This window comes from Triticum urartu, chromosome 1 (genome assembly GCF_003073215.2).
Source record: "Triticum urartu cultivar G1812 chromosome 1, Tu2.1, whole genome shotgun sequence".
NCBI classification, from domain to species: Eukaryota; Viridiplantae; Streptophyta; class Magnoliopsida; order Poales; family Poaceae; genus Triticum; species Triticum urartu.
The window spans coordinates 525,471,616-525,493,403 of record NC_053022.1 but is presented as its reverse complement, the minus strand read 5'-3'; the positions used below and the strand labels follow the sequence as shown (position 1 = coordinate 525,493,403).

The 21,788-nt window shown below is 43.1% G+C and overlaps 2 protein-coding genes across 2 annotated transcripts; both read left to right on the top strand.

The window, feature by feature from the left end:
- Positions 1 to 6,779: 6,779 nt before the first annotated feature.
- Positions 6,780 to 7,848, top strand: LOC125533043 (alpha-glucan water dikinase, chloroplastic-like). The gene is made up of 4 exons (XM_048696843.1): positions 6,780 to 7,278; positions 7,378 to 7,419; positions 7,552 to 7,655; positions 7,749 to 7,848. Exons 1-4 carry the CDS (start codon positions 7,087 to 7,089, stop codon positions 7,846 to 7,848), a joined length of 438 nt encoding a protein of 145 aa, XP_048552800.1. The 5' UTR covers positions 6,780 to 7,086.
- Positions 7,849 to 9,456: 1,608 nt separating this feature from the next.
- LOC125525455 (alpha-glucan water dikinase, chloroplastic-like) lies at positions 9,457 to 18,278 on the top strand. Its single transcript, XM_048690463.1, has 26 exons — positions 9,457 to 11,340; positions 11,430 to 11,730; positions 11,818 to 11,925; positions 11,989 to 12,087; positions 12,170 to 12,304; positions 12,406 to 12,503; positions 12,587 to 12,721; positions 12,871 to 13,033; positions 13,140 to 13,229; positions 13,314 to 13,499; positions 13,715 to 13,777; positions 13,849 to 13,911; positions 14,008 to 14,067; positions 14,192 to 14,344; positions 14,444 to 14,527; positions 14,740 to 14,916; positions 14,995 to 15,101; positions 15,238 to 15,451; positions 15,550 to 15,653; positions 15,747 to 15,882; positions 16,034 to 16,159; positions 16,442 to 16,552; positions 16,734 to 16,832; positions 16,916 to 17,182; positions 17,245 to 17,360; positions 17,454 to 18,278. The coding sequence occupies exons 1-26, from the start codon at positions 11,228 to 11,230 to the stop codon at positions 17,656 to 17,658; spliced, it is 3,513 nt and encodes a 1,170-aa protein (XP_048546420.1). The 5' UTR covers positions 9,457 to 11,227; the 3' UTR covers positions 17,659 to 18,278.
- The last annotated feature ends 3,510 nt before the right edge of the window (positions 18,279 to 21,788 follow it).

Below are 21,788 nucleotides of genomic sequence, written 5' to 3'. Positions count from 1 at the left end.
CAATGAATTTTAACGGCTTCAGCCTACAGCGGAATAAAAAAAGTAAATGATGTTTGTCTTAATGTGTAGCTTAGTTGATCAGAAGAAAATTAAGAGTTCTGTTTATACAACCGCATTTGCACACTATATGTTATAACCATCTTTAAGAGTGTTATACAGAACAAATCATCAATGGTTGATATTTTTTACTATACTAGCTTGACATTTGTAGTTAAACAATTTCTACAAAACTTTTTCAAGTATCTTTTGTTTATCCTTTATATCTAAAAAGTTTATTCGCTATTTTTCCGCTGCAACGTGCGGGGTATTAGCTAGTTATAGGAAAAAACCAATACAGTATTTCTCGATGTTGTGAAGTGGGACAAGTGATACGCAGCTGCGTACCCGGGAACTGGGTGGATAGGCGTGGTTCGGCTCGGTGTCCCACGAGAAGTCAATGGTCTTGTTCCTGGAGTCGTTGCGCGCGATGATGGCGGTCTGCATTACGGCGGACGGCACATGGAAGCGGAGGTTCCCGATATTCGTCCGGGTACCTGACAGGCAACACGCCCGTGTCATCCAGGCTGCGCCTGTCGATCAGGACCAGCGCCTGCGTCGCGTTCGCCTGCGGATACAGCGAGTTCCCGAGAGGCCTCAGCGCCAGCGCCGAGACGAACGGCGTCCCGGAGCCGACGTTCACCAGGCAGACCTGCACCGAATCGTCCGGGATCACGGCGATGGCCTCGGCGACCACCACCGCGTCGACCTTGGACATGTTGGAATAAGCCACGGTGTCTGATGCGGTCGGGTTTGTCGGACGCGACGTGTGCGCGTGGGATGTGTAGGACGTATTGATGCGGTCGGACTCGTCGGACGCGTCAAATGCGCGCAGGACGTACGGGACGCAGCGCTGTGGCGAGCGTGTGTGTTGGTGACGCGTGAGTGTGTTCTCGCATTGGCGTTCACTATGTAGGTCTAGGTCCATGAGTTCGTGCTCGTGTAGGTGAAGAATGTAGTCTTTATGCTCACCAAGGGAGAGTGGTCTGGGCAAAGCCGATGACCTTCTTCCTTGGTTGTGTGTGTGCGTGGGTTCTTGTGTTTTTGAAAGAAACCATGAGAGAAGAGAGTTGTGCCAGGCAGCACAAGGAAGAAGAAGCGGCGCTGCGCGAGGAGGCGATGCCAACAATTAGCATCAGAGCGACCAGGTTCGAGGGACGGCCGTGGCGTGCGGCGGCGTCCGCGGCGCGTGCAGCGAGCGCGGCGGACATGGAGGCATCAGCTGCGGTGCATGGCAAATCCGCGGCGATGCAGTGTGATGCCGTGCACGCGATGAGCAGCGGCGGTCGCGGAGGACCTGCGTTGTGGCGCAGAGGCCGTGGCGGCTCGGCGCGACGACCGTGGAGGCGTAGTGGCGCGTGACATGGAGATGCGCGTCGGCAGAGGCCGCAGCAGTGCGGTGCTACGTCATGAAGCGGCATCCAGGGAGACTTGCGTTTGAGCGCGATGGCATCGACGTCATTTGTCGCTGAGGGACGCTAGGCGTGTATCGCCAGCGGAGAAGAAGCCAGGCGTGTGTCGCCAGCGGAGAAGGAGTTCGGCGTATGTCGCCGGAGACGTGACGGAGCACGGGTGCGACCGGCGTCAGTGCGCTAGGTCGGGTCCGTGACGGTGCGACCGGCGTCGGTGCGTCAGGTCGGGTTCGCGGGATGTGTCACGGTCTTGGCGACGACATCGGCATGAGTTACTCCTGCGACGGCAAGGCCGTGGCTTAGGGGGTGTGTGTTGGAATAAGCCACGGCGTCTGATGCGGTCAGGCTCGTCAGGCGCGACACGTGCGCGCGGGATATGCGGGACGTACTGGTGCGGTTGGCCTCGTCGGGTGTGTGCGGAACGTGCGGGACGCAGAGCTGTGGCGAGCGTGCGCGTGTTGGTGACGCGTGAGTGTGTTCTCGTGTTGGCATTCACCGTGTAGATCTAGGTCCATGAGTTCGTGCTCGTGTAGGTGAAGAATGTAGTCTTTATGCTCACCAAGGGAGAGTCTTCTGGGCAAAGCCGATGACCTTCTTCTTTGGTTGTGTGTGCATGGGTTCTTGTGTTCTTGAGAGAAACCATGCGAGAAGAGAGTTGTGCGAGGCAGCATAAAGAAGAAGAAGCGGCGCTGTGCGAGGAGGCGGCGCCAACAGGACACGTTCACGGTCCGCCAGAAGTTGACGCTGAGGTAGAGAGGTCGAAGGCGGGGAGCTTGTTGAACCCGTCGTAGGTGCCGTACCTGAAGGTGGCGCGGACCAGGTACTTGGACCCCGGCGTGAGGGACGGCAGGGTGTAGCAGCCGCGGGCCGTGTCCGGGAAGCTGCGCACATTGAGGTGCGTTCTGGACATGCGCGGGTCCATGTGCTCGGCCGAGACGTCGCGGTTGGAGCCAGCGTCCGTGAACCCGGCGTCGGAGGTGTACGGTATTTTGGTGGCGGCGTCCTCGTAGCCGCTCTGCTCCGGCAGCCCGCAGTCTATGCTGATGAAACCTGCATTGCATGTATGGATTTGACGAACGGAACGACGAATGACCATCCATTCCTGGCTAACGAAAACAAGCATTGTGGATGATTCTAAGCTCACCTGTGATGCTAGGCGTTCGCTGGCCGAGGACTTGAAGTACGCCGCCGGCGGCGGCGAGGCCGAGCCGCTATCACCATTGATCGCCTCATTCCACTGCACGCGCACATGCGGGGCCAAGCACCAACCCAGAAGTAACTTCTAACTTGGACAAATTATGCGCTCCACTAATTAAGTACCCCTATGTAGTTAGCCCTTAACCTGGTTTTCTTCTTTGCGGCCCTTGCCAACCACATCCACATGCCAGTGAGCTTGTAAAAATATCTAGTGTTTGGCGACGACTGAGCTTCCAGTTGACTTGATTGATGAGAGTTCATTTGTCAGCTGTCTCGCTGGTTGAAAAAAAAATATCTCGCTGGCCGCACGGTACCGATAATGCTACCGATTATACAGCCGTAGAGCATCTCTAGGCCTTCTCCTGTAATGTGTAACTCCTCAGAGAACCACCTAGAACTTAACTCCTCCAATTTTGAGGAGTTTAACTTTTGAGCACCTAGCCCTTCTTCATAACTTAACTCCCTATAAATTCCTTTGCTACTTCTTCCATCCTTTGCATACATACTCTATTTCAACTATATTTGCACAACGTATTAAATTCAAAACATGTTATTTCTAATGCACATATATACAAGCAACATTTCAAACTTTAAATATTCAAATTCGAACACAACATAGGGTCTAAATTAGGGATGAAAATGGAGTGGAAACTTTCCGCTTTCCGGAAGAAAAATGAAAACGAAGAGGAAATATGAAACGGAAATGGAAATTTGCGAAACAGAAGTGGAAATGGAATTTTTTATACGGAAATGGAAACAAAAACGAAACGGTGTTTTTCGGTGGAACATACGTGGAAATTGAACTTTTCGTTTCCTTGAATATGAAATTTCTGTTTTTACTATGGGCTTGTGGCTGCTTTGTAGTCCAACCACTAAACAACACACAATGACACAATGAGCAGAATGAATCATCAGAATCCCAACTTCTACTACCACACCCGTACTCAACTAGACCCTATACACCATTGTCCAATACTACTGCAATATTATGCTAAGTTGCTAATATAATCATATTATTTTCTAGCCATGTTACCAATTCTTTAAATTTGTTTGTTTTTGTGTGCATTTCTCTAGGATTCAAGGGGTTTTTAAGTTCCGGCCAACGTCCACTTCTGTTCCCGTGTGCTCTCTGTATTCGCTCTGTGTCTGTTTTCGGTAGTATCTGTTTCCGTTTTCATTTCCGGTATTTCAGTATTTGTTTCCGCTTTTGCAAAAAAATATGAAAACAAATATAGCAACACTCAGTTTCATCCGTTTCCGCTCTGTTTTCATCCCTAGTCTAAATGAAGTAATAATCCAAATAAAATATGAGAAAAGCACAACAAGCAAGTGTTGTGAAATGCCCACAAGTGCTCAAGAGGATCATCCTGGAGTTGGTGATGAGTTTCTTCATTCTCGGTCATGCAATGCACTACGAGGAATCTTTAAATCATGTTGGCATGATGCTCTGCCTCAACATGTTCCATATTGTGGAGGTACATAGTCATCCGGGTCGACTTTTGGAGTTGCTGTCTCCCCTGGAAGATTAAGATCTTCGCATGCTTACTGGTTCGAGTCCGCCTCCGCACCAGGGCGAACTTGCATGCAAAACACTGCACCGCCTCCACCACTTGCACCTCTTGCTCGGGCGACGAGACTACTGACCACATCTTCGCCGCCTGCTGTCGCGCGGCCTCCACCTGGGCCCGCCTGGGGATGGGTCCCTTCCACTCGGCCGGCGAGATCCTCTCTTCACCACCGTTAGTCTCGGGATCGGCCGACGCGTGGAAAGACAGCCTCCTAGTGCTTCTCTGGCAGATTTGGAAGGCCAGGACGCCACCTTCAACAATATTAGACGCCATGCTTGCGACATCGTCACGAAGGTGGCCGATGACCTCCTGCCTTGGAGCTGCCATTTCGATGCCACGTCCAGGGAGCGAATCTTGTTGATCCACACTTTTATTCTGTCTGCGACCTAAGTCCCCCCCCCCCCCCCCCGAGTGCATTGTCGCTTCTTATCTTGATGTTTTTTTATCTTTCCGATGAAAACACGGTATGACCATCAAGTCGTTCGAGTAATATAACAACAGGTGTGGCCTAGTGCCCCCTGTCATTCTCGAACAAAAAACATAGAGTCCTCCGGCAGACCTCTCTCATCCTCGGTGATCTTTTTTTTGAGTTGTTCAAGATAATACATGTTATCATGATCTGCCATGGTAACTTTGGGTTCCACTCAACAGGGTCACTAACTATCGCAAAGTGAACTTGAAGCATCCCAAAAGTTCTCTCAACATCCTTTCTCGCAGATTCTTGGCACTTTGCAAAGTGAGATTTCTTGTTGTCTCCTGGACGTTCAATTTTCTTCAAAAATGTAGCCTATGAGCTTGTCCGCCTGTAAGCCTTCAAACAGAGGAGATCTATGCAGAACATTGAGGTCCAAATCCATAGATCACATGATGCAACCGCTTCAAGAATTATGGTTGGATCATGGCAATGCCCTCTGTACTGCCCATGCCATGTGGTAGGATAGCTCTTCGATGTCCAACAATCGGTGGATCCAATCATCCCTGGTTAGCTTCTAGATTCACATATAGCCATGAGCCTCACTGTGTCATCATCGTGGGGTGCCCTCAAGTACTCTGATCCGATGATCTCGATCGCGGCTTGTGTGAATCTATTCACACACTCGAGGATGGTATTTTCCCAATGCAAATGTACTCATCGCTAGTATGCCACACTAAGATGACATATTTTGAAGTGCCATTCTCAACATTAGCGACCCCCTGGTCCCCTTGGACCATCCTTGAGCCACCATATCGAGAAAACATTCCCTCTCAAACCATGATGTTTCAAAAGGAAAATCAGCCTGGTTCCCTTCATGAGCAGCCTCACCAAAGTCCAAGAGGAGTGGATTATGAATGTATGATCATAAACACTCCTCTCAACTGTCATCACTGTCACCAGAGGAAATATTTGCTCCAAATCAACACGCATCAAAACATGATCTAGTTTTTTCATAAGTTGTTGTTTCCAAATTATTAGCCCAAGTAAACCGTCGTCGTGAAAGAGCTATCCCTCTCAGGCCTAATGTATCAATAATAGTACTGAACGTAAAGGGTCGTCTAGCATCAAAATTGTTATTATTTTAGCATCAAATTGAGTGCATAAACGAAAAAAACTCAAGAAAAGGGAGAAATATCACCTTGGGGGGCAAATCGACAAAAACATCATGGGCAGGGAGAGGTGACTATCATAACAACCGACATTGGTGCGCCAGTGAGGCTCCGAAGGCGAAAACGGCATGGAGGGAGGAACCAATTTTTGGCATCACACCGTCGACCTACTTAGCATTGATCAAGGAAGCCCGTGGCAGCTTGACACCGGCATTAGGAAAGCTCGACGAGGGGCCAGAGCTCAGGATGGCGGGAGCTTACGCACGTCATTGGTGGCCTCATGCTCCTCCGACAGATGTGTGTACGGGGAATCGGGCATTGTCACGGTCGGCGGAAGGGTGGAGCTAATGGCGACGGGGAAGGGCAGTGACAACAATTTGGTCACCAGGATGGCCGGAGGAAGAGGAGAAGTTGTGGGGTAGCTCGCGCGGCTGCGCGGGGTCGGTATAGACGGCCAGGTGCTGCCAGCATGGAGGTGGCAGGTGGCTTGAGGAGCAACTCCTGAGGAGTTAATGGTTTGCAGGGACTTTGTTGTTAAACTTATCCCAACTTCTGATCAAGTGTGCTTATCTACTTGACTTCTGGTGAACCATGTTTATCCTATCTTCACAAATATTGGTTTATATAACACTCAAAAAAAATTGGTCTATAAGATACTCCTCGGTGAGAAGGAAGCATTCCTAACAGGCTTACTTGAACCCATGTTACAAGCTTGCTGCCACGTGGAGTGTTGTGCTTACGACTCCCCCTTTAGTCAGGTTCCACGGCGTATTTTTGAATGGACACGTAGATATATCTCTCTTATCTTAGGGATGACGTGCCAATTTATTTGTATCTCTTAGTATATCTTAGGTTGACGTGGGGAATTATTCGGTCCAATCTTGAATCCCATCTGTCCTTAATTACATGCATACGTATAGACATATAAATAGATCGATTGCATTGCCCTTTTCTGGTATCCATAAAATAAGGAGACATATCGCATTTTCGGAGACGGAGGGTGCATGTTCAATTTTAGCAGGGGCATGCACAGGCTCTGAACACATACTACAAGGCCAAACAGGGCACCGGAAAAGGTGGACGCCGAAGAGGGCCACGCTGCATGCGCGCCATGAATGCCATTTCCGGCCACCGCTATCTCCGCCCGTTCCTCCTCGCCTCCTACTAGTTTCTTCGTCGCTCTCCCCTTCTTCTTCCCCCCTCCGATCATCCAATGATCGCAGAAGAGTAGTATAAGACAACGATCGAACGAATAAACCCAATAAGTCTCACGCAGCAGTGGGTGCAACATGGCTGGATCCTACGCGGCTACGGCGCTGGCGGCAGCGGGGAGATGCGCGCCCGGGTTCCGCGCGCCGGCGGTCGACGGGCCGAGAACGCACCGGTGGGCGCCACCCCCGACGCGCTTCGGCGCCGGTCGCCGCCTGCACGCGGCCGTTTCCTCCCGGCACCGCCGACGTGTGGTCGCCGCCGCCTCCCAGGTAGGCAAGGCCGACCGGGTATCTCTACCTATCTATCTAGTCCCTTTTTTTTCCATTTCTTGTGCGTGATCGTACCGTGTTTCTTGTCTCTGTGTGCAGAATGGCGGGAAGTTTGGCCTGGGCGCCAACTCCGAACTCCAGGTGGCGTCACGAAACGATCGTCTCTCTTCCATTTACCAGTGGTGCAATTAGGTTAACCTGCATGTGCCTGCTGATACGCCCGGACAACGGCTCTGATGCTCGCTCGCGTGCATACATGCTTTGCGAATGCAGGTTACCGTGAAGCCCGCGGGCTCGGCGGTGGAGGTCGAGCTGGTGGCGACCAACGCCGGCGGCGCGCTCGCGCTGCACTGGGGCGCGCTGCAGCAGGGGAGAAGGTGCACTGCACGCACTTCCAGCCATTCATCTGCTTGCTTGATTAGTTCGTACCATGCTTGCTTACGGGATATTACATGCTCTGGTCGTCTCAGGGAATGGGTGCTGCCGGCCCGGAGGCCGGAGGGGACAAAGACGGTCGACGACGCCGCCCTCAGGACTCCCTTCAAAAGCGTGCGTTTTTGCCTTTTGTAGTACATTCCTTTTTCCTGTTCTGTTCTTTGAGATTTTGCTTACAAGAAAAGTAAGACTGGTTTGGAGTTTTAGCACCATATATCCACGTCTGGAACACCGGGGCCATAAGAAATGGTTACGTGAGGATTTATTAAGAAAAGACTCCCTTTTGCCGTATTCAAATGTCAAAAAGTCACGTGGCTGGACGATGTTTTTGTTATTTATTTATCGGAAAGTAGTTATTGACGCACTTGTCTTATAATCATTCTGCAAGACAGAGTAAAGAAAAATGATCATGTTGACTTATCCATTGATTTTTTTTATGCACACACTCAAACAAAAACAAACATGCATTAGGAGATGCGGAGCTTCCAGATTGACAAAGTCATCATCGGCGAATCACAGTTGCAAAGCTTTAAGATTGACGAAGTCACCATAAGCGTCTCACTATCGATGGAACGTCGCCTCCCATTAACGAGTACTCTGCATTAATGAGGCATCAAAGTTTTTGTTTGATCTCTCATGGACTTGGCGTACCACTCTATTGGTTATACTCCAACCACTCATTTTAAGTGGGCTTGCGGGCAAAAAGAGACCCTCCACGTGATTGCAACTTGATTGAAAAAATACATATGGACAATCATCAATCAACTAACTCAAAGTCGATTAAATCACAAACGTTACTGCACGTAAATTACTTAACCACAATTTTAGGATTTCCTTTTTTCACATAACCACCACTCTTACTTCTTGACCTGTGAGATGCCGGGGGTACAAGCCTCTTTTCGGAAGGATATGTGGAGGCTCATAAGTCATGCTAGCCTATGTGGCATGTCCGAATGACAGGGTCCAAAATCGCTACAGAGACCATTTGATGTGACACAAGGAGGGTGGGGCGAATTGGTCGACCTCACTAGTTTGGATCATCCCTTTGCTTCATTTCTCTGTCATGAAACGATGGTAAAGGTGAAGCTGACATATGGCAAGGTCGATTGGGAATGGCACAACCAAACTGGTTGAGTCTGGTAAGCAAGAAGATGAGGAAGATTATGTGTGGCACAAAGGACATTTATGTGAACTCACCATGCACGCATGGCCTGTCTATAGGTCAGGACAAACATGGTAACTGCTCTGAGATGGGACAAATGGAGGCCCCTCACCACATACTAATTAGTATGTTAATAATCATTACACGGTTAGTTAATGATTATTAAGTCAAAGAGACTAATAATCTAGATAAAATAATATGTCTGTTTTGCTAAGTAAGTTTACACCGCAAGCCAATAATGTTCAAAAGAATCAACATGATATACAGTGGCTAGTTTAGTTACGTTGTTAACATCTCCCGTGTTGCATACTGGAGACATCTTAGCCAGAACAATTCCATTTGGGCACCAAATATAAAGCACATACATGTTTCAACGAATTATTTAACCGGATGTAACATGTGAGGAACATTTGATCTCGATAAACAATGTAACATCAACATGCTAATGATTCAGTGATAAATTACTCATAAATATTTAATATACTCTATAACTTTTTAGTTATATATATCTAATCATAAACTAGAAACTGCTATCAGGATATTTCTGAGACCAAACGCTCTGGAAATCTCAACCAAAATATTTAAGGACACATACAAATATATATGCACTATATTCATATCGGTGTCACAAATTAATCTACGAAAGCATGGCACTATATTTTATCTTTTCTTATTTTCTCACATGGGGATGTGGTTTAAATATACTTTAAGGCGTAACGCGTCTAAAAAAATTAATTTCATTACAAACATAGTCTAACTTTAGCACACTACATGCACATTTTTCATGGGTAGACATTACAATTGTAGAAGAAAAAAGACTATTGCTAATATTAATCATATGCTCAATTATCATAAATAATTGATCAAAATAATAAATATTATTCTGATAAATAAAACCGAGTTATAAGTAAATATAGAAGTTCAATATAAATATTTAATTTGTTAAACTTGATTCATGACTACTTTTATTTGAATCGGCTCACGAAAATTCACGGTGGTAATAAGTAAGAATTGTCAATACGTGACGTAGTGGCCGTAGATATACATTTTGCTTATTCTCAGCTTTATTTTCTCAAGATGAATTTTGTGTGAAACTGATGCGAAAATGTGTAATTATTGGTGGCATTCCTATCTATATATCAACAATGCAACATCATATTTTTACATCACAATAATTATATTATTGCATTTTAAATACTATATAATTATTTTATATCACAACACGTGATATTTTAAAAAAATTAAAAAGCATATTTGAGCATTATCTTTTATACATACATGTCAATGAAAATTGTGAAACTAAAAGTGATTTAATGAAAAAATATTATTATTTCCACCCGAGCAATCTAAACATTTTAATAAATTATTTTTTGTTCCAAAATACATGTAAGTTTGGACATTGACAGTCTCCATCGTAACATTTGATTCTTACCTTATATTTATATATTAATAAAATTTCTTAAGAAATGTATATTATAGAAGTATTTTCTTAACAAATCTAAAAATGTGATTGTTACCTTACCAATGTTAACACTTAACAGTATTTTAATAATCAAAGTTTATATATATATTTTACGCTTTCTTTAGAGTCATGTATTCGGAGGTAGAACCACACTAGACAGCGTCACAACATCTATCAAACATATACATGACAACGTATTTAACACTATGTTAGGTAAGAGATTGCAAAATATTGTAAATACATGAGAAAGTGTCAAAGATAGTACACTTTCTTTTATACAATACCATATACTCCCTCTATTCCTAAATATAAATCTTTTTAGAGATTTCAATATGGACTGCATATCGAGCAAACTGGGTAAATCTACGCTCTAAAATATGTCTATATACATCAGTATGTAGTTATATTGAAATCTTTAAAAAGACTTATATTTAGGAACGGATGGAGTACTCCCTCTGATCCATATTAATTATCCCTCACTTAGTACAACTTTCTTATACAAAACAAAAGATAAAGTAACTTTGTGGATGGACTCCTAGTCCAATGGCGTCTCATAACCCACGCGAACCTTGGGTGGAATGTTGTTGTCTCACATTCTCCTTCTTAATTTAAAAGCCCCCATACTGGTCTTTTTTTTTGATAAAGCAACTTTTTGTTATACAACAAATCTTTGATTACATGTTGCTAGCAAGTCATATTTTTGCGAATAGTGGAAGCGTACATCGAAATTATGCTGAACGAAGTTCACATGCTTGTGAATCTGTGTGCTAAACAACACTAGGAATGGCGTACATGCCAAAATAAATATCAAGTCTCTCACAAATTATAAATGTCAATTCTTACTCAGAGATTATGATCAACTGATGTTACATCAATTTATTTGCTGACCTATGTTGTCTTCTGAATACCAGTCTGGTTCCAGTTCTACACTGAAAATCGAGATAGACGATCCAGCTCTCCAATCAATCGAGTTTGTTCTCGTCGATGAGGCACAGAACAAATGGTAGTGTGGCATTCAAGACCGTCATCCAGTTTTACATCTTTATCCATGTGTATGATGCCAACAAACCTACTTGCCTCTTCATTGAACAGGTTCAAAAATAACGGCGAGAACTTCCTAATCCATATACGACCAGGCCATCAGGGACAGCATTCTGCTCCTGCAGCAACAAACCAAAACTTCTCATCTGAAAGGGTCACACGCAAAAACAGAGATGTCATGCAGCTCCTCAGTAAACACGCATCCAGTTCCACCAACGTAAATAAGGCAACAGAAGCTGCTCCACATCGGAATCCCACGGTTCTTGATCTCTTCCTGAAGTCATTGCAAGAGAAGAATGGTTGCCAAGTCCTCTGCAAAAAGGTCTTCAAACTGGGCGAAAAGGAGATCTTGGTTAGTTCAGATAGATATTCTACACCTTAATCTTATGCTTCTAGCCTCATATTGCAATGCGGGCTAAACTATTCTCCCTTTTTGAAGGCATCGATGTCAGAAGTACAAGGAAAGTTCAAAGTTCACTTGGCCACAAATCACGCCGAGCCACTTATTCTCCACTGGGCACTCGCAAAGAAGGCCGGAGAGTGGAAGGTAAAATCATCACAAGATTCCAGGTAAGATTAACAACGAGACTAACATGTAAATTTTTTCCAGGCACCTCCTCCAGGCGTAGCACCTGCTGGTTCAACATTGCTTGAACTGGCATGCGAGAGTTCATTCTCTGATGCTGAACTAGATGGTTTGCATTACAAGGTAAACATAAATTCATCATTGCAGTATTTGTTTCCGCTTTGTAATGGTGTCTACATTTGATGGAACTTTTTGTCATGCCAAGGTTCTGGAGATAGAGCTTGATGCCGACAGCTATAAGGGGATGCCTTTTGTCCTCCGGTATAATGAAACATGGATAAAGAACAATACCTCTGACTTTTACCTTGATTTTAGCAGGAGAACTGCCAAGACTTCAGAGGTGACTTTACATTTCAGCTTTCGACCATATTTCACTTTCTCCCCAATATTAGGCAAGAGTTCCTTCAAAAGTGCTAACAAATTATCATACCTGCCATGCAGCAGAAGGATAGTAGTGATGCTGGTAAAGGGACTGCAAAGGCTTTGCTGGAAACAATAGCCGATCTAGAGGGAGAGGCCCAAAAATCTTTTATGCATAGGTAAAATGCTAAATGGTGACTATAGTCTATAGTAACACGGTAGTTCTCTGGTACATCAATAAACTGGTGTTATTCCTCTACAGATTCAATATAGCATCCGACCTAGTTGAACAAGCAAAAGATGCGGGACAATTGGGTCTTGCTGGACTACTGGTTTGGATGAGATTCATGGCCACGAGGCAACTTATCTGGAACAAGAATTATAATGTGAAGCCACGGTATGCACTTTGTATCCCTCATTTCATCAACCCTACAAGGAAAAAAAAATCATCATAATGAAGTTCAGTAGAATGATAATTATAGCACTTCCACCAAACAGAACTCAAGTAGCTTTAATAACGTGTTGCCCCCTCTTACAATTATGCAGTGAGATTAGCCAAGCACAAGATAGGTTCACAGACAATCTTGAAAGTCTCTACAGAACATATCCACAGTACAGGGAGATGCTAAGAATGATATTGGCCGCAGTAGGTCGTGGAGGTCAGGGTGATGTCGGTCAACGTATTCGTGATGAGATTTTGGTAATACAGGTAAGTTTATTCAACTACTTTTATTTTCTGATTTGTTGACGAAAGAGTACACGATACAGGAATAGTATTTTTTTGCGGGGGTGTACATCAGTTGTTTTCATTGTAGAGAAACAATAACTGCATGGGTGGAATGATGGAAGAATGGCATCAAAAACTACACAACAATACAAGCCCAGACGATGTGGTGATTTGTCAGGTAAGGCATTCATATTTGGATTCTTAGCACCGTAAGGAATTCAGATTTTACGGTACGTATATGACTATATCTCACGTTTTGCAGGCACTGATGGACTATATGAACAGTGACCTTGACATCAAAGTTTATTGGGATACTTTAAACAAAAATGGCATAACAAAGGAAAGATTAGCAAGCTACGATCACCCTATTCACTCAGAACCAAATTTAACGAGGGAGCAGAAGGAGGGTCTACTACGCGACTTAACAAACTACATGAGAAGCCTCAAGGTCAGCTTCATTGTGAAAGATATGCTAGTATGTAGCACATAATCTTGCTTAGAAACATCAAGATGGCTGGTAACTCCAGACCTTTTGTTTTATAATGTTCTACTCATCTCCATATGGAAGAAAATGCAAACATGATATAGTGATGTATTTATGGAAATGCCATTTTCCTTATCTTTACTGGACTGTTATGTGTGACTATAATTCTAATATCACAGGCTGTTCACTCCGGTGCTGATCTAGAATCTGCTATAGGAACCTGTACAGGGTACACGTCAGAGGTACCATAATATATCAGCTAAATTAATGAAACCGTGTTCGGATTAGTTATGACAATATTTCCTTGTTACAGAGTCAGGGTTTCATGGTTGGTGTCGAAGTGAATCCTGTAAAGGGATTACCATCTGGATTTTCTGTAAATATGCTTAAACTTCCCTTCTAATACATTATTATTCTAGTATCTGTAACATATGAAGGCATGTTTGTGTTGATATTCATCATTTGGGCACAGGAATTGCTTAAGTTTGTCCTTGACCACATTGAGGATAAATCAGTGGAATCACTTGTTGAGGTAACACACTGCTGTTTGAAGACTCCTTACTCACATCAAATTTTCAGGCATTCATTTTCCTATTGCACCAGTGCTATTATTCAATAGACATTATAGTTCAGTGATATTAATTGCTGTCTTACAGGGTCTCTTGGAGGCAAGAGCTGCGCTTCGCCCTTTGCTCCTTGGCTCAACGGATCGCTTGAAGGATCTCATATTTTTGGACATTGCTCTTGATTCTACTGTTAGGACAGCAGTTGAAAGGTCATATGAAAATCTGAACAATGCATCACCTCAGGTTAACTAAACATATCTCGCTGTTTCTTCCCATTTACAAAGATAAATGTCTGTTACTTTGGCATGCGTACTGTCTCATAATCATCTCATTTTCATCCAGAAACTTATGTACTTCATCAGTCTAGTTGTTGAAAATCTTGCGTTGTCCACTGATGACAATGAGGATCTCCTATACTGCTTAAAGGTACAAACTTCCGCACAACCATGATATTGTTGTGTGTTATTTTGATCTTACACTTAAAGATGAGCAAGGTGCATTCAAAGAAAACAATTATTGATTTGGTGATCAAACAACTCCCTTTTGCTTGTAAAACCACATGTTGATAGTACAAATGGACAAATATATTTTTTGTGGGTCTTGCTGCACATGACAGTGTTCTTATTTGTTTCTTAAAGGGATGGAACCATGCCCTTGAAATGTCAAACAAATCTGATAGTCAGTGGGCATTGTATGCAAAAGCATTTCTAGACAGAACTAGACTTGCACTTGCAACCAAGGGAGAAGAATACCATAATATTCTTCAGCCTTCAGCAGAATACCTTGGTTCGTTACTTGGAATTGAGCAATGGACAGTAAGTGCTTCCATCAATCATACTTTATTTTACTTTATTTTCCTATCTGCATACATGTATTAAATATCATATCTACAGCTTAACATATTTACGGAGGAAATTATCCGTAGTGGATCAGCCGCTTCATTGTCCTTACTCCTCAATCGTCTCGACCCTGTTCTTAGGAACGTTGCAAACCTAGGAAGGTAAGACACATAATTTTATTACTGCCACTATAATATCTATATTAGTCTTGCATTATTGTACCTTTTAAGATGATAGCCTCAAAGTTATATGGAAGCTGATCCCAATCTCTAAATAGCATCTTATATATTTTAACAGTTGGCAGATCATAAGCCCAGTTGAAGTAGCGGGGTATGTGGTTGCCGTAGACCAACTGCTCACTGTTCAAGACAAATCTTATGACAAACCCACAGTTTTGGTGGTAAAAGGTGTCAAGGGAGAGGAGGAAATACCTGACGGCGTTGTCGCCGTCCTTACTCCAGATATGCCCGATGTATTGTCCCATGTCTCAGTTCGAGCAAGAAATAGCAAGGTCATCTCTCTTAACAAAACCGTTTGGACGCTAATAATTCTATTTATTACTCTAGTCTACCATATATGCTAGATAATAATCGATTCCTTCCTTTGAAGGTATTGTTTGCCACATGCTTTGACCCAAATATCTTCTCTGAACTTCAACAAAACGAAGGCAAGGTACTTTCACTAAAGCCAGGTTCTGTAGATATAAATTACAGGTAATATTTATTCTTTACATCATAGCCATACCAAGTCATCGCCGAGAATTTTATTTGATATGCCTAACATCTACCTGTCTTCACATTTAATAGAGAGATTGCAGAGAATGAACTAGTTTCAAGTTCCCCTGATACAGCAGATGGTCAATCAGCACCATCTCTGTCACTAGCGAAGAAGCAATTTCTTGGAAAATATGCAATATCTGCTGACGAATTCTCTGATGAAAAGGTCATTACTCCAATGCCATTCTGAATTTCTGATTTTACCTATGGATTATGCATCTTTACTTTCTGAAAATGACCATACCACGGAGCATATTCATATTCTTTTACACATAAATTATGCATATTTTGTATTATTCAAGCATATTTTTTATTAGGTTGGAGCTAAATCCCGGAATATAGCTTACCTCAACGGAAAGGTGCCATCATGGGTCAGTGTCCCAACGTCAGTTGCACTCCCATTTGGAACCTTCGAAACAGCTTTGTCTGATAACACTAACAAGGTTGGTACCATATCACTAGATTAATATTACTCTCGCAAATGCATCATACTAGCCATCACACAGCTTCCACTTCTCAAACTCTACCTCTGAAGCAATACTATGCATTTACTGTTTTTCTAAACTATATAGCATGTTTGACGCAACTACTAAAAAAATTCTTGGTGAAATGTCAGATGTCTACTTACCAAAGGCCATGTTAAGTTATAATGTGGTTTTCGAGAACTACTGAACTGGCATAATAATACTCAATGCATTTATGGTTCATTAATTTTCAATTGGCAGGAAGTAGCCCAAAAGTTACAGATCCTAACGGACAAGCTCAATCAAGGAGAATTTGGTGCTCTTAATGAAATCCGAAATGTTCTGCTGAACCTAACAGCTCCTACTGATCTGGTAACAGACTATTCCCTACTTGCAAGGGTTTGTTTGTAACATAATCCTACTTGAACAGTTCTTTTGTAAGCTCCCAAATTCAACTGCAACAGTTTGTTTTTGCAACATAATCCTACTTGTAACAGTTCCTTTGTAAGCTCCCTAATTCAAAATCTGAATGATTACACTGATTTATTTTCAGGTGAAGGAGCTCAAGGAGAAGATGCAAGGTTCTGCAATGCCCTGGCCTGGAGATGAAGGTGAACAGCGTTGGGAACAAGCATGGATGGCAATCAAAAAGGTGACATAGCTGATACTAGAATCCATTATAGACAATATTCACAAATTAGCGAGACTGAAAAATCCCGTCTTGCATACTGTCAGGTGTGGGCCTCAAAATGGAATGAAAGAGCATACTTCAGCACCCGGAAAGTGAAGCTTGATCATGCCAACCTTTGCATGTCGGTTCTTGTGCAAGAAGTTGTGAGTGCAGACTACGCTTTCGTGATACATACTACCAACCCATCATCTGGAGAGTCTTCAGAAATATACGCTGAAGTTGTTAAAGGGCTTGGGGAGACCCTTGTGGGAGCCTATCCTGGTCGTGCAATGAGCTTCGTCTGCAAGAAGGATAATCTTGACTCTCCCAAGGTAAACCAATATTACTAGCAATTATTATTTTCTCTGTACTGTCTACTAAAATTTTGTTTTAGGTATTGGGATATCCAAGCAAGCCAATTGGCCTCTTCATAAAGAAGTCGGTCATCTTCCGTTCTGACTCGAATGGTGAGGACTTGGAAGGCTATGCTGGGGCTGGACTCTATGACAGGTGACTGGAAATCTTTCATGATACGCGATTGTACATTTTAAATTCTTCTTTTCTATGGGAGTCGCAGGTAATCATTTGCTGTTCTTTCTGTAGTGTGCCTATGGACAAGGAAGAAGAAGTGGTTCTTGACTACACAAATGATCCCCTCATTACAGATTGCAGTTTCCGTAACACAATACTCTCAAACATTGCTCGTACTGGTCATGCTATTGAGGAGCTCTATGGGTCTCCACAGGATATTGAGGGAGTGGTGAAGGATGGAAAGATCTACGTTGTGCAGACACGGCCACAAATGTGATTTACTATTTACAAGTACGGTATAGAATATGCATGACAGCCCGTGCATCTTATAGAGTTCCACAATTGTGCAATGTACTAAAACATGCACATACATTTTTGGTGTTGGTATAAGATGGCAAACTAGAGAGTAATAAAAGGAGGGGCGAGTTATCCCCAAGCATATAGAACTACAGAGTAATAAGAGTGCACTACGAAGAAACCTATCCATATAAGAAGTTCCAAACATCTCTTACAGAAAAGAATGCAGCCTGCAAATGAAGATTAGAAGTGTTATTGCTTGAAAGAGAAGCACTGCTCTTGGGATGACTGAGATAAACAGGTCAAATCTATTTCTACTGATTTCAGGCCATTAAAAGAAACAAAGGCAACTGAGTTGTAATAAGGTAACTGGTAATGGCTGGCAGTTATTGGCTATTGCAGATAAGTTTCACAAAGTCCTCTGATTCCTCGACCGGTGGATTATGGTCCATGGTCATAGGGTTGGTGCTAGTATGGTGGAGATGCAACTGTGAGGCAGGTTCAATGTGGATGGCCTCGGGTTTTTCTTTCTTTTTGTGTAAGTCGATCGGTTGTAATGCTTGCCATTGTGTTTAATAATAAATAAAATGTTTGCATCAATTGATGCAGGGGCCGAGGGTTTCCCTCTTTTCCAGAAATAAATTCTCTTGGCCACCTGTCCTTCTAATTCTTCACCACCACAGCTTCCCACCTAAATGTTTTCACATAATTGCTTTAGTCCAGGTGATAATGTGCGCGAATCATCACCTCGACATCCCAGGGTCGAGATGAAATATATTTTTGCACTAAGTTTTTTAATTCAAAATTCACTTGAAAGTTTTGAGCGGAAAAATACCTAAATTTTAAGATTTTCCGGAAAACTGGTTCTCTTGTTCCCTCGTGAAAAAAAGCGAAATTGAGAAAAAAAAACTTGTTCAAACACGTGCCTAGATCTAAGTCATCCTTTGCATGGGAAAAAACCTCAATACATCTCAACAGTATCCCTGGAGATTGGATCGGCTGCAGAAATAGCCTTTGTCGCGAAGGCGACACCTTGTCCCCCAACTTATCTGCAACATAGTGGAGATGCAACTGTGAGGCAGGTCCAATGTGGATGGCCCCGGGTTTTTTTTTGTAAGTCGATCGGTTTGAATGCTTGTCATTGTTTTAATAATATAAATAATTTGTGTGCATCAATCGATGCAGAGACTGGGGGTTTTCCTCCTTTTTGGAAAAAAATTCTCTTGGCTGTCTCTCCTTCTAATTCTTCATCACCACAGCTTCGCACCTAAATGGCGTGCCTAGATCGAAGTCATCCTTTGCATGGGCAAAAACCTCAATCCTTCTCAACAGTGTCCTCAGAGATTAGATTGGCTGCAGAAATGGCCTTCATCATGAGGGCGAGACCTTGTCCCCAACTCTTCGTCATCGTCACCCATGTTCTCTAATAACCTATTGTCGAAGCCCACTAACACGACTTCTCCTCCATCCAATATGCCCCCATCTGTGATATTCAGGTGGCTCATCAAGGACAATCTCAATAAGGCTAAATTGTTTTGCAGAAACAACTCTCAGTGCCACTTCTTGGAAATTTGAAATGCCCACAACTGCAAAGTGTTCAGGAATGTGGGTTGCATGGACTATGTTGTTTGCACCCTAACCGCACTGTTTGGACTTGTATGTTTAAAGAACGTAGTGACAAGATCGTTGCTATGTCTTGGAAGCAATACCTGTCCTCACATGCTTAGTGAGAAGGTCACATGCTTCATGCTTGTGTGCCCCTATACAACTTTCGCTCTGGTTAATGCATTCAGGTGGTCTGGTGCCTATTTACCAAATGCATAAGCTTCTAGCATGAATCAAACGGATGGACACAACATTAGTCATTATACTGACTCAAATTAAATTCAACAGATATGTTCTACTATTCAATTAGAAAACACCATAAAATTGCGACAACAATCACAACAGGGGACATAGTGCTCTCACCTGATTCCTGAAACAAGTGGGAAGAAGATGAGAAAGCATGCTGGCAAGAAAACATCCCTTCATCACCCACCACTCAAGGTAATTCCTTTCGGGATGAGAAGACAAGGCAACTCCATGTCTCACTCTGCACCTTCATAGTGCCTGCAGTCTGCATGCAGATCAGCGGCAGACACTGTATTATGGTCAAGCGTAAAGTTCTTCTTGGTACACATCAGAACTATAACCCGCAATACATTTTCTGTACCTTGCCCATGTGTTGTCGAAAGAAGTCTCTCGATGGGGTCCTGTGAGCCACCATCAGAAGCAGGGATCATTACGTCGAACACCTTGCGGCCATGGCGTCCACACGAGAGCCCGCAGATGCCCCGACTGGTACACACGCCGAGTGCCGACTACCGAAAAGGGCCAGGCGGAAAACGCACGGCGCCGCCTCGCCGGCCTCCCCGGCCGCCGCCGGTCTACACTCCAGAAGTCTACTACAGGCTCGGGCAGACGGTCTGGCGCGTCCACTCTTTTCCTCCCTGTACCGGGCCTTCAGTTTGGCCCAGTATCAGGGTAACGCGAGAATGATCCGATGTCGGGTATATTAGTACCACACCGCTTACGAACAGGGACCCAGACCGATTTATAAGCTGGTTTCTAGACTTTGTGTTCACCATTCAGCATGGATGGTGACTATCTCAAAAACAATGAACAATCAATAATTGTGATTTCATCATGGCATTGCTCATTCAAGGGTGATTTCCTTGACATGAGCACATGACATGTTTACCTGCACACCGACACGGTGTGCATTAGCTTTTTCTCTATGTCCGTCTAAAACTAACTTTTTAATTTTTACTGTATGTCTAGACTAGAATAGTTGATACATTTGACTTTTTTTAATTCACTGTGGATAAAAGTTTGTTTCATGCTTTGGTTTCTTATTTCATTATTCGGGGTATCAGAAAGAATATATCTTCTACTCCATCCATTCCTAAATATAAGTCTTTATAGAGATCTCACTATGAACTACATACGGAGCAAAATGAGTGAATCTACACTCTAAAATGCATACATACATCTGTATGTGATTCATAGTGAAATCTCTATAAAGACTTATATTTAGGAATACATATTTAATTGTTCTAGTTAAAATTGGGTCATTCAATTTTTAAAGAGCACATATTTGTATGTGGTTCATAGTTTTTAAAGACCACATATTTAATTGAGGTCTTCAATTAAAATTGGGTCATTCAATTTTGACCGAGTCAGCAATTTCTCAAAGCTCTCTCGTTCAATTCTTTTATACTATATATTATGCTTTCTAATTTTTAAATCCATAAAATTAATTGAGATCTTCAATTTAGAATTATATCAGTTGATTTTGACTAGGTCGACAATTTCTCAAGGAGCTCTCCCATTCAATTATTTTAATTCACTATGTTCGCTGACCTTTTGATTTTTACTGTATGTCTAGACTAGAATAGTTGATACATTTGACTTTTTTTAATTCACTGTGGATAAAAGTTTGTTTCATGCTTTGGTTTCTTATTTCATTATTCGGGGTATCAGAAAGAATATATCTTCTACTCCATCCAATTGTGGTATTAAATTTGGATTTGGTTTATGATTTTGATCATGCCAACAATTTTCTAAACATGTATAAAAACATATCAATCTTGCACACCCTTCCATCATCTGAAAAAAAATGCCACCATGTGATATTGTATCAACAGTATAGTACATGCAACCACAGTGGCGTAGCCAGGCCCCGGGCAACAAGGGCTGGCCCGGGGCGTGGCAGTAGATTGCTTTGTTAACTGTAGATAAAATGTTACTGTCTGCTACTGTAGCTCTGAAGCTGGCCCTGGGCGTGGAGCTAGCCGACTACGACACTGCATGCAGCAACCGATGCAAAAAAAAATCCACATAAATATCGGTTGATTAGCGTATAACACACAATCACATCATGAAAGACCCATCAAATCATCGCATTATAAATAAAAACACACTCTATCATCTCCACCATCCGGCAAACTAAATATTCCATCAGCTCCAAAATATAAGGGGTATTAGTGTTTTGGAAGTCGAATTTCTAAAACATTTACCAAGTTCAGAGCAAAAATTATCACTCAATATTTTTCTAAATTTATTTCAGGT

Coding starts and splice junctions, on each gene's coding strand:
- LOC125533043 (XM_048696843.1), top strand. CDS start 7,087: ATGGCTGGATCCTACGCGGCTACGGCGCTGGCGGCAGCGGGGAGATGC. Junction 7,279..7,377: donor TGGTCGCCGCCGCCTCCCAG/GTAGGCAAGGCC, acceptor CTCTGTGTGCAG/AATGGCGGGAAGTTTGGCCT. Junction 7,420..7,551: donor GCGCCAACTCCGAACTCCAG/GTGGCGTCACGA, acceptor TTGCGAATGCAG/GTTACCGTGAAGCCCGCGGG.
- LOC125525455 (XM_048690463.1), top strand. CDS start 11,228: ATGTTGTCTTCTGAATACCAGTCTGGTTCCAGTTCTACACTGAAAATC. Junction 12,305..12,405: donor GAACTGCCAAGACTTCAGAG/GTGACTTTACAT, acceptor CCTGCCATGCAG/CAGAAGGATAGTAGTGATGC. Junction 17,361..17,453: donor GGGGCTGGACTCTATGACAG/GTGACTGGAAAT, acceptor TTCTTTCTGTAG/TGTGCCTATGGACAAGGAAG.